The following is a 12,574-nucleotide window of genomic DNA, read 5'->3' as shown; positions in this document are numbered from 1 at the left end:
GTGTCTGACACGAAGCACTACTCCATCAACAACCGGTTGTTTTGATCATTCTGATCAGGTTCTTCCTTGTCTTGTCCAAAGTGCCCAGTGTTGTGTTTAGCACATAATAAACAGGTCTGTCAGTAGGCCAGTTCAAGGCAGTGCTAAGCGCCATTCTGTTTTGCAGACTCTTTCGCCTTTTGGAGTTCTTGTAACTTGTACAGTAACCACCTTAGTAAACTAGTAAATTCTAACTCCATCCACAAGTAGCAAAGATTTCTGGTTTTATCACTTCGCTGAAGATCTCTTCAATCTTTGCAGAGAAATGTATATTCCTTAGCTCCTAGTGGGTTGGCATCAGGGAGACTGGAGACTGATCAAATGAGAGCTTCCCCCTCCTTCTCTCCCACTCCCCCGAGACTTGTAGAATGGTTTTGCTGAAATTCAGCGGGAAGAACGCCAAGAGTTCTCAAACTTCTCTGATAATAAGAATTACCTGAAGTGCTTGTTAAAAAATAAATTCTGAGCCTTATCTCAGCCGCACTTAATCTGAAGCTCCTGGGAAGGGTTTTGAAGCTGCATTTTTAACAAACATCCATAGGTCTTATTATCAGAACAATTGGGAAATCCTGATAATGCAAACACCTCACTTTATACAGGAAAGTTCTGAGGCCCAGACTGAGAGATGTGAATTGTTGGAGGTGAAGGGTGAACCCCACATGCTTAAGAGGATTAGGAAGGGAAGCCTAAGTGAGTCCAAGCAGGCTTGAGTTGACAATTGGGAGGGGTAAGGTCTGTGGCAAACAGGAAATCCTTGTTTAAAAGGGAAAAGCCTCCTCTGAACTCCAGCCAATTGTTGCCACAGATAGCAATGGAAATCAGAATTTTTCTAAAAAATGTCTCCATGTTTAAATGTTGACAACTGATTTAAAATAAAATTTTTTAAACATTTAAAAGCCAAACTTCTCTTAGCTAGCAGTTTCTAACCTTGCACTAGGACTTTGTGAGCCATAGCATCTTTTCCTTGCCTTTCATGCTGATGATAGCATACTGCCTCTTTTCTCAGTGTTAAGTGGTTTAAAAAAAAATTTTTTTTTTACTACGTAATCTCTATGCCCACCATGGGGCTCAAACTCACGACACCAAGATCAAGAGTCCACATGCTCTACCAACTGAGCCGGCCAGGCACCCCTAAAATAGCCTTCTATCACCTAATAAAAAAGGCTGACTAATAGGACGGGCCCTTCATGGTCTGGTTCCTACCACCTTTCCTACTTCATTACCCATCATTGGAAAATAAGAATTCTAGACCCAGATTACCTCGGTCTGCATCCTGGATTTGCAACTTCCTAACAGTAATATGACTCCAGGTAAATATATCTCTTCATTTTCCAAATGGCAATAATAGTACCTACTTCCACCGGGTTGTTGTGAATATTAATGTGTTACCGTAAAACTCTTAGAACAGTGCTCAGCATGTAGTAAACCCTCTATCTGTTATGGTTGCCCCCCCAGAAGCTAGCCCCAAAGATGCCTTGAATTCATACCTTTGGAGCTGCAGTTCCCCCTCCTGGAACAAATGTTCTTTACAGTCCCCTGGCCGAGCTCTTGATTCTTCAGGTCTCACTGTTCTGGCAATGCTCCTGGCCCAGGAACACTCAGGCCTTGAATATTACTCATCATCGCTTATCACCCTAAATTGCAGGAGTCAGGCATCTCCACTAAAGGCAGAGACCTTGCTTTTTCACTTTTGTAGCCCCAGGACCTAACACAGTGTCAGGTACATCCTTTCAATAAATAGTACTAAAGGAATAAATGTGCTGATCTTGATTTTCTTATTTGATTATAAACTTAAGGGCAAACCCTCCCATAGGCTACATCTATGTATTCTCTGCAGCCCCTAGCAGAATTATATTCCATAGTCAATCAATTAAGTAATTTCTGCGGTTTGCAAAATACAGTGCTAGCTTCGGATCAAAGAGCTTATTACTACAGTTTGGTCCATGCCATCCCCACATGCCCTCCAGGGATTTCTACCTTTTGAATCCCATTAGCAGTTCTCCGGGCCTTTCTTCTGTTATGAGCACTTTTCACCTTGGATTATATCTACTGATGTGCATGTCTCATTGCTTCATTAGACTATGAACTCCTTGGGGCCAGAGTATGTGGCTGATTTTTTGCAGACTTCAATATAACTAGCATAGTTCCTTGCCCATAGTAAGAACTCATTAAATATTTCTTGGTGGTCTTCATGATACAGCCTTTTCACAGAGTTTCTTATGTTTCTCTAAGGACTGTTAAAAAGAAAAAAAAAAAGGAGGGGCGCCTGAGTGGCTCAGTCAGTTAAGCATCCAACTTCGGCTCAGGTCATGATCTAGTAGTTCGTGAGTTCAAGCCCTATGTCCTGGTCTGTGCTGACGGCTCAGAGCCTGGAGCCTGCTTCAAATTCTGTGTCCCCCTCTCTCTCTGCCCCACCCCTGCTTGTGCTCTGTCTCTCTTTGTCTTTCAGAAATGAATAAACATTAAAACAAAATTTTTTTAAAAAGGAGAGGCATCTGGGTGGCCCAGTTGGATAAGTTTCCGACTCTTGGTTTTGACTCAGGTCGTGATCTCACAACTTGTAAGTTTGAGCCCCCTGCATCAGGCTGTGTGCTGACAGCATGGAGCCTGCTCAGGATTCTCTCTCTCTGCCCCTCCTCTGCTCGCTGGTGCTCTCTCTTTCAGAATAGATAAATAAGCTTAGGGGCACTTGTACCCCAGTGTTTACAGCAGCACTCTCAACTTTCTCATAGCCAAATTATGGAAAGAGCCTAAATGTCCATCAACTGATGAATGGATAAAGAAATTGTGGTTTATATACACAATGGAGTACTATGTGGCAATGAGAAAGAACGAAATATGGCCCTTTGTAGCAACGTGGGTGGAACTGGAGAGTGTGATGCTAAGTGAAATAAGCCATGCAGAGAAAGATAGATACCATATGTATTCACTCTTACGTGGATCCTGAGAAACTTAACAGGAACCCATGGGGGAGGGGAAGGAAAAAAAAAAAGGTTAGAGTGGGAGAGAGCCAAAGCATAAGAGACTCTTAAAAACTGAGAACAAACTGAGGGTTGATAGGGGGTGGGAGGGAGGGGAGGGTGGGTGATGGGTATTGAGGAGGGCACCTTTTGGGATGAGCACTGGGTGTTGTATGGAAACCAGTTTGACAATAAACTTCATATATTGAAAAAATAAATAAATAAATAAGCTTAAAATAAATAAATAAATACATAAATAAATAAAAAGAAAAAAAAAAGATTCAGTGCAATTTCAGGGACACCGGCCCTGTGTGATGAATCATGTCATGGGGAGTTTTGTTCATTTGAAGGAAACACGTGTCACACTGCAGCTTCTTACCACATATTGTAGAACACAGTTTAACCTCTATAGTTGCAATTTGAGGAAACGATGGTTTCACAAGGTTACAGCAAAGCATCTCAAAAGACACTTTGGAACTGCTTCCAGTTGACAGTATACAAATGCTCTTTCCTAGAAAGAACCCTTTTTGTTTATTTGGAAAGTAATGTATGCATTACAGGTGATTAGTTACCTTCACGAGTCCTTGTAGTATAGAAGTTTAACTTACTGAGGGCTTTGGTTAATTGTAAAAGGAGGAGGCAATGCCGTCTATGACACTGAGGTGAAGGTGCCAGTGGAAAAAATAGGTGTTTTCCACATTCAGCACACCTGAGTTAGATGAAGAGCGCTTTGTTCCTGTGGTAACATTTCCACCTACTTGCAATAAGTAGGTTTTCATAGCATTTAAGGCAACAACTGAAGAATATTGACACCAATTAGAGGGAGACGTTGTCTGGGTAGTTGCACACGTGTTTACAATCAACTGTTTCATGATTGGGTTTTTCAATGCAATGGTAACTTTGCGTTATGTTCCGTCAGGGAAGAATAACGACAGTTAAAACTTAAAGCAAAACCCAAAACAAGAGTTCTGCATTAATTGTTGGGACCTTCCTGAAACAAAACACTCTGAAGAATGTAGACTATTAATTGCTTCATACCTCTAAGCACTATGAATTTAGAATAGAGACTCTAAACTCCTTTCTCAAAATAAATATATTTATACTGTGTTTTAAGGCATCAGAGAAATCTGTCTGATGGATGGTTTTTAGTTTCCCTATTGCTATTGCAGTTTAGTAATAGACACACTATACTGAGCACTTATTGATTATATGCCAGGTAGTTTGCATTCATTATTTCTAAATCATTCATTGAGTCAACAAATACTAATTCAATACCTACTGCTTGCTGACAAGTGTGCTAAATCCTGGGCTACAATTATGAACCAGACATTAGCTCTTACCTTTAGGGAAGATACAGTTTTGTAGAAGAGGTAACGATTCTGCAAGCTGGGTGATTTTACCTCCATCTTTAGATGAGGAGAACGAGATGCAGAGGGGCTAATACTGGCTGCTCCCCATGCTCTTCAACACCAGGCGACACTGCCGATCTCTTCCCTGCTTCCTGCTTTAATTTACTCATCTTTGCAAGAGTTTTAAATCAGGCAACTGAGGAAGGGGCTTGAAAATCCTTAGTAGGAAGGCAAGAAAATTCTATTGAAAACTCACTGCTCTCAATCTTTTGGGAAAACAACTATTAAATACTAGTTATGCTTTGGATTAGGCACCAGCTTAAATAAAATACAATGAGCTTAAACAAGGCCTAAAAACCCACATTTCTGTAAGATGTGGAAAAAGAAACTTAATTGCAAGGTGGAGGGCACACGGGTTCATGTTATTCTTAAAATGCAGAAACTTGGAGCTTTTTGTTAGTATTAGTTGGTTTGTTTTTCTCTCCAGACTTTTGCTTTTCCCTGATTATATGTGGTCATGACAAGGATGGGAGACAGATGGCAGGGGAGCCATTGAGGGTGCCCTTTGCCAAATAGGCAAAAAAAGAAAAAGAAAAAGAAAAAGAAAAAATATCCCGTGGACTAAAGCCATGTTAGACTTCTCAGTAAGCATTTTTGCTTTCTTTGGCTATACCTACAGGAGATTGTTGCAGTTAATTATCAAGTGACTGTTCCAACTAAGAGATGATTGTTCTGCTGAAGGCTTTCATTTATTTTGTTCTCTTCTTCCATCTGCCCCATCTAACTTAACCAGACCCCTCAAAACCATAGCAGAAATGCTCAGCTGGAAAACATACAGCTCTGGAGAGAATAAGGGCACCAGAAATCTTTGCCAGGCCACTTCCCTATTCCTTAAATATGGTTCTGCAAAATGCACAGCCTTGGACTGGTACAGTCACTTCCTGGTTGGCATTACCTACAGCCTCTTATCCCAATAACCCCTTTCACAGTCCCCGGTGTTATCTTCCTAGAACACTGATCACGTCACTCCCTGTGTGAAGGCCTCTGCTGAATCCCCAAAGTTTATAGAAGGAAGCCCAAATGCCTGAGGGTGAAACAGAACGGCCTTCATAGTCTGGGCCTAATCCCCACCTACTTTTTCAACCTTATCTCTCCTTTTTCTTTTCTACACCAGAGGCGCACACACAATCACTCTTTGTTCCCCGAACAGGGTTTGGTCTCTCAGGGCTCCACACCTTTGCACAAACTAGTGTCGCTGCCAACAGCATCCTAGCTGGGGAAATGACACTTGTGTTTTAAGACCCACAGAACTTGCTGTCTCCCCAATAAAACCTTCCCTGGTCTTGCAGGTTAACGTCGGTCACTTTCACCTTTCTGCTTCCTTAGTATTTTGCATATAGTCTTCTTATAACATTAATATCACTGAACTATAACTACTCAGATTTTGCAAGTATAGTCTCTAACACCTTTTCCCTAACTGCGACCCCCAACTCCTCTTAAATCACCTTTGGTTTTCTGACTTTTGACACCATGTAGATAGAGTAGGGCCCTAGTAAAATGTCTGTTAAATAAAGAATAAAAAATAAAACTATGCCACGTCCAGCTCAAATGTTTAAAAGTGGAAAAAAATACACACACACACACACACACACACACCAGAGATCTATCTATATATAGAGATACACACATATACTATATATATGATTTCATAAGGGTTTTAATTTTTCCATATAAAAAAAACTTAAAAATACATTCCAAGTTAAAAGAAACAAAAGCACACATTAAGAAATGATGCAATTATTCCATACCAGTTTATTGTAGGTATTGTGTTTCAAAAAATTTATAGCATAAATAACTTCTCATGTCATAAAATAACTTAGTACAATTTATAATAAAACTTTGAGAATTTAACATCTCATCAAAATACAATAAAATATGGTTTTAAAATAGGATCAACCCTTTCTGTTTTTCTTTTATTTGAGGGCACATAAACCAAAAATACCCAAACTACTGCCGCACATTTGAACTTTAACAAAGCGCATTTGGTTTATTTAAATGTAACTCAACCATTCTAAATTAATACATAGTTTGTTTTCCTTCCTGCGTGGTTCTTTGTAATTTTTGTTCCTTTTGACTTGTATTTGTTTCAACACAGCTTCCTTCTTCATTTTCACCTCTTTCCATCTGCAAAGTCATCTATCTCCGGGCCCTCGGAACATGTAGTTGAACTCACTCAGCCCCTTGACATCAGTTTCTGTAATCCTTGCATCAGTGTGGGGAGTAACTGCTTGAGTAACTACAAAGGTATTTCAAAACTTCAGTGCAATTTGGTTCAGTTATTTTCATTCAGATGCCATCACCGTTCGGGGAGATTAATCACTGGAACCCACTGATCCATGTAGCGACTTTCCCGGCAAAAGCAAATAAGTTGACTTAAGGCAGGATCCTTCCACTGCGATGAATGTGGATTCTGGAAACAAATTGAGAAAAATAAATTCACTATTTTTAAAAAAATCAGCATTTGCTAATAATTACACTTATTTTAAGAGGAAGACAACCTGAACGTTCTATACTTTGGCTGTGTGACATAGAGACCAGTTACAACCATAAAAAATAAGCTTTCTTCTAGGTAGTTGGTTTCCTGCAAAATCATTAAGGGTAATTCTCCACTAAACCATACTCTGCAAAGTTTGAATGCATGCAACCCTCTGAACCATTTATATATATATATATATATATATATATATATATATGCATGGTATTTATTTAGTTTTGCACGAGAGCATATTTATTTAGTTTTGCATGACATTATCATTCACAGGTTTGTCCTACCAAAGTTGTACTGTGGAAGAGACCTGAGTGAAAACAACTCTGAGGAATATTTCCATGCTGTGTATGCAATGGATGAAAGCTGCATAGCAGTTAACTAGAAATGCCACCTGTTTTACCTCTCCAAAGACAGGAGAGGAGTAGTAATTTTCAAGAGTACCAAAATGGTTAGGCTGCCACTTAACTAGACCAGTCAAAAAGAGTAAAATGTAAAAGACAAAGCTATCATATTACCTCTGAAAACACAAGTTCTCTATCTACCAAAGGTTTTTACCAGGGAAAAAAGGCCCATTAAAAAAATGGAAGACTGCAGAGAAAAAATTCCCACTCTATCCTCTTCAAGTATTTCTAGGGAATTAATAAGGTCTGTCTCCTACACCATTTCTATTTTTAACTCTGAGTGGCGGCGAATGAAGCTGACTCCTTAATGAGGGTGAGCCAGGAATTTATTTGGCTTTATCTAATCTGCCCTACTAAAGGAATTAGTCACGGGAGGTAGTGCAGATGTAGGTAGGGAGTAGCTGGGCTGACAATGCTGACTCACAAGGATCTCTTCCGCTGCTGGCAGCCTCCAACGTGCTTAGACATGTTCTGTACCAGAGAAAATCCTGATGATGAAACTAGCACATCTCGGCCGAAAGTCCAGCCACACTCTCTAATGGGGCAAAAGCAGCCACGCTCTTGCCCTCCCCCTCATTCCAGATCTGCAGTCAGGCGACTCTGAACCCTCGCTCACTCCCCTCCAGAACTCTTCACTCCAGCCGGCCCGCAGCCCCCCTCTCGCTTACCGTCACCAGGACGCAGTGCAGGTCCGGGGGCTGCTCGGCGCCCTGGCTCGCTGCTGGGCTTGCGTCGGTCTCCAGGAGCAGGAGCTCAGCCAGTCGGCCCGGGTTGCTGACGCGCAGGATGTTGATGTCGTTCTCGCAGCAGAACGCCTGGATCAGGGTGAAGTGGATCTGCAGAGCCACATCTCTGTCGTCGTCCTCGTCCGCCGCCAGCAGGCACAGCACCACGTTATCCGGGTCGCTGAGGGCAGCGGGAGGGGCGGATGAGCGCAGAGACACCACCCGTCCGCGTGGACGCCCGCAATACCCGCCCGGGTCCCGGGGTCGGCCCCGTCCTGCCCGCTGCCCGTGGGGCAGGTGGGAAGCCGCAGGAAGCTGCGCTGCAGGGCGGGGGGGCGCTCGGCGAGGTCGCCTCCGACGGGGCTGGGGAGAGAAGGGGGTGCCACGAAGGACTCGCGAGGGCCCCACTTACACGTTGAGCAGCTTGGCCGCCTCGTACACCCCGACGGTGATGGTGCGCTGACTCAGGGCTTTGCTGAGCACTTCCTCGAGGGCATCCCCCACCTTATCCATCCTACACGTGAGGGAGAGCAAAGGGGTCCCGTCAGCCCCGGTCCCTTCAGGGCCATCGCCGCCCCTTCGCCCTGCACCGCGACTCTCCCTCCCGAGTTCGTGCGCCACCGCGCCGCTCCGCTTTCTGCAAACCCAAAGCCCCCCCCACCCCGGCCCTGTCACCCCCAGTGAACCCTCACACGCCCAGAGGCCGGGTGGCCTGCGAAAAACCCCGAGAGGGCCACCCGCCACCCTCCCCCGAGGGCGCTGCCAGTCCCCGGCGCTGGGCGCAGCCACAGGCTGCCAGCCGCAGGAGCGGCACCGGCAGGGACAGTCCCTTCTGCCTTTTGCAAAGGCCTGGAGGGCTTGGCCGGGTTGGGGGCACGCTCCTTCCGTCCACGGACGCCTCGGGGAAGGCCCCCGGAGCGAGACGGACGGGAGGTGCCCTCTGCAAACTTTTAACCAGTCGCTCCCCGCCAAACCTTGCCCAGAGGGGCCGCAATGGGGTGCACGCAGTGGGCGAAAAGAGTTCAGGGAGAGACTCCGGCCGCCTTACCTTTCGGTCTTCTGCTCTCCAGCCGAGAATTCCTCCAAAGTCATATTGCAACTGCAAATCCCCCTCAGAGAGAGCGCGGCGTGCGGACTGCTCCTGCCACGGTGGGCGCTTGGGCGCCTGCTCTCTGCACTCCCTCACAGGCTCTTCCAGCTCCCGCTGCCACCGCGCGGTCCGTCCGTCCGTCTGTCCCTCTCGCCCCACTCGCTCGCCCGCTCCCGGCCCCCTCGCCTCGCCACGGGCCGCGACTCCGACGGGGCAGCTGCCTCACAGCCACTGAAGGACAAAGGCCCCGCTCGCCCGAGTTATCCTGCCAACCTCCAGCCAACCACCACCAGCCTCATTTGCATACGCACAGCCATTGGGTTATGCAAATAAGCCTGCTCTGACAATTTGACCCCAGCTCCTGGAACCGTGGGGAGAGAAGCGGAAGGGGGTGGAGCCACGCGGAAGGCGAGCTCAGGGCCGAGGGCGGTGCAGGGACAGGGGAGGGCGGGGTCCGGAGCGGACTCTCTTAGCCTGTTGGAGGGGCCCGTAGGAGGGTGGGGGGGGCCCTTTGCGAAGGCCGGGCGGGAGGGGGTTGTCTTCCAATTGAGTCTGGAGCAGGCTGCCAAGTGTTTTTCTAGTTAGTGCATTCTTTTTTTTTTTTTTTTTTTTGGTCGTTTCATGTCTTTTGTTTTTAGGGGTTGTTATTAAAATCTATTTCCAGGGTTAATGCACCCAAGTCTAGTAATTATTAGTAAGCAGGTTACATAAAAAGAGTGTTTCAGACCTCTGGGGCAAAGTTTACCTCAGAAGTGTTGTTTATGTAAGTCTAGGCAAAGCTGCTTATTAGTAGTAGTATTATTTCGGTGCCCTGATGGCTGGTTTGATTTATTTTTGGAAGGTTGCAAGGGTTGGAAGCTCAAAAAAGAAAAATCAACAGTTTTGTGTTTGGTGATGGCAGGGAACCAAGTTGGAATCTTTTCCACAGAAAGGCTTCCCACCTGCCCAGGGTAACGCTGGAAAACCGTGTTCAGGAGGAGCTCGTTACCACATGTGTGTATCCTAGCCTTACAACCCAAATTCACCTTTCTCAAGAGAGCTTTTCCCAAAGGAGAATCCTCCTGCACAGGCACCAGCTAGGAGACAAATGTCTGACACCCACACAAGTCTAAATTCAAAATACTCTCAATATGCCCTAAGCTTCCTTTCATAAGGCAAATATGTCACTACCTTCCACAGAGAGCCTATGATCTCACTGTGAATTATTGATGTTAGATGCTGAATCATGAAGCTGCAGCTATAGGACCTTTTAGTCATATGCTAAAATTTCACCTTTGAGATCATGGCAACCTGTGGGTGGAAAACAAGCAGTAGTTACACATTTTTGAAAAGCAAACTTTAGTGTATAGACTTTGACTTAGTAAGTTGAAAATTCTTTCCTTTGTTTTATGAGTATATGCAATAAATGCAAAAACATGTCTTAAACCTATTGAAGTCATCAAAAGTGAAAATGCCTCCCATATGCTCTCATTCAAAACTGCCTGCATTATTAAGGTCTCTGGATAGCCAAAGGTTAATTTTTTGCAAAGGTACATAGGAGTTTTTGCACCTGCATGTTTGTATCATTGTAGACAAAATATTGTCCAGCTCTCTTAATTTTAATTTTGTGGAAAAGAAATGATATGTTGGTTTTCTGGTTCATTTATTTGAGCTGACATTTTGCACTGAATTCCTAACTGCATTGTCAGCAAGGGGCAATGTTTGAGTAAAGGAATGGTTATGGCCAATACATAATTTACCCAAGGATGCTTGTGTATTTCATATCTATGCCTAAATCCAAACATGTGATGCCTTTGTTAAAGAATTCCTTAACATTGAAATTTAGGTAGGTGCTGAAAAACTTGAAGTTTTGCAAACAAAAGGTGAATTACACAATATGGCGTGACTCATCTTTTGGAAACTGTTGAACTGAGTTCTGTAGAACTCCAAGGTTCTATCCACTAGGTATTTCTTAGAGGTTCTTTGGAAGAAAGTGTGATCACAGCAAGCTGACAAAGATTTAGGGGATTTGTTGATAGCAGGGACTGTGACTTCATGAACTTAGTGTTCTCAGCATCTCACACAATTTCTGCATTTATTAGAAGAACAGTCAATGTTTATTGAGTTGAATAGAATCTGACAGTTGATCGAGATCTCAGGATGCTGCAGTCCTGTTCAGTGCATGAATTTTCTCTAAGATACTATACATTTAACTTTAACTCAAAAAAGTTTCTTTGATGTCATACTATATACCAAGAACAATGCAATTCCTGGTCCTTTGCCTTTAAAGTGCTTGCCATTTAATTGGTATGCCCATGCTTGGACTGGATTTTGGGACAAAATAGTGTGCACTGTCATCAGCTAGCTATGCTGAAAGTCCCATGACTTTAGTCATCTGAACGGAAGCTGTAGGATGGTGGAACCCGTGTATTGTTTATGCCAATTCAAATGAACCACGGCCCTAATAATGCCCCACCCAAGTCAACTATATAGGCCTAGTTCCTCACTCAAAAACTCTACTGCATGTTATATTCGGCCTCATGGGAAACTGATTTGTTCAAGCATTGTGGGGTTGTTCTGTGACAGAAACCTAGCCTTCCAGTATTCAAAAATATTCATTTGTCATACTTTCTGACTCAGATATGTTACATAATTTCATCTCATTGCTGAGTCTACCTAGAGTGTTTCATCAGTGATTATCTTCCAAGTTGGTCCTCGTGGCTGAGAGTAGAAGCTCCCATTTCACTACAGTTGGATTACAGTTATATTTTCAGATGATCACAGATTATTTATTTCACAACACTTATTAGTCCCGGGGGAAGTTGCTATCCAATGATAGATCGGAGGAATTTCCCTAGATTGGTATAGAAAATGTATGTATATGTACTGTTTAAAATAACTCTGTGAAGTCATTTTAAAAACAACCCCAAATAGCCCCGAGTTCTTCAACTGCACAGGACTGGAATGACCTGTAATAATATTTGTAAGGATGCCAAATGGTTATATTCGGAAATTGGATGAAACTATGTACTCAAGAATTGTTAAATTATTTTAGTATCACTACCTACTTTGTATGTTTAGAGTCTTTTTCATATTTTCTTCACTTTTATCATACATATTTTCCTACTATTGGTTCATAGTGTAGAATGATAATCTTTCTCTTTAGAGCTTAGTCAATCCTTTAACATCTGAAAGAAATATGATGCTTACTATTGCAGTATTAGATCATTGTTTGTATTAAAGGAGATCAATTAGGCTATGACATAGTTATATAAGTATAACTATGTAACTATTATATTTTATTATTAAAAATCATAAGTTGTCTGATATAAACTGATATAAGTCTAGTGAAACTGGTTTCTAAAGGCAGCCTGTGAATTTTCTTCAGTTTCTTCCCCAGAGAAGATTATTCAGTAAATTTATTGTCACCTAAAAATGTGTTTTTTAGGGCAATATTTTCATTTGAATTTAACAAATTTGAAT

At 43.1% G+C, this 12,574-nt stretch overlaps 1 protein-coding gene across 1 annotated transcript; it reads right to left on the bottom strand.

Annotated features, from left to right (window-relative positions):
* Positions 1-6,140: 6,140 nt before the first annotated feature.
* GADD45A (growth arrest and DNA damage inducible alpha) lies at positions 6,141-9,464 on the bottom strand. Its single transcript, XM_043575227.1, has 4 exons — positions 9,071-9,464; positions 8,435-8,536; positions 7,966-8,203; positions 6,141-6,818 (listed from the first exon to the last, which is right to left on the bottom strand). The coding sequence occupies exons 1-4, from the start codon at positions 9,112-9,114 to the stop codon at positions 6,705-6,707; spliced, it is 498 nt and encodes a 165-aa protein (XP_043431162.1). The 5' UTR covers positions 9,115-9,464; the 3' UTR covers positions 6,141-6,704.
* Between the last annotated feature and the right edge of the window lie 3,110 nt (positions 9,465-12,574).

The sequence above is a fragment of the Prionailurus bengalensis genome, chromosome C1, assembly GCF_016509475.1.
Source record: "Prionailurus bengalensis isolate Pbe53 chromosome C1, Fcat_Pben_1.1_paternal_pri, whole genome shotgun sequence".
Classification (NCBI taxonomy): Eukaryota; Metazoa; Chordata; class Mammalia; order Carnivora; family Felidae; genus Prionailurus; species Prionailurus bengalensis.
The sequence above is the reverse complement of the archived record's forward strand: the minus strand, read 5'-3'. Positions and strand labels throughout refer to the sequence as shown.

Coding starts and splice junctions, on each gene's coding strand:
- GADD45A (XM_043575227.1), bottom strand. CDS start 9,114: ATGACTTTGGAGGAATTCTCGGCTGGAGAGCAGAAGACCGAAAG. Junction 8,537..9,070: donor GGAGAGCAGAAGACCGAAAG/GTAAGGCGGCCG, acceptor CCTCACGTGTAG/GATGGATAAGGTGGGGGATG. Junction 6,819..7,965: donor TGCACTGCGTCCTGGTGACG/GTAAGCGAGAGG, acceptor ATTTGTTTCCAG/AATCCACATTCATCGCAGTG.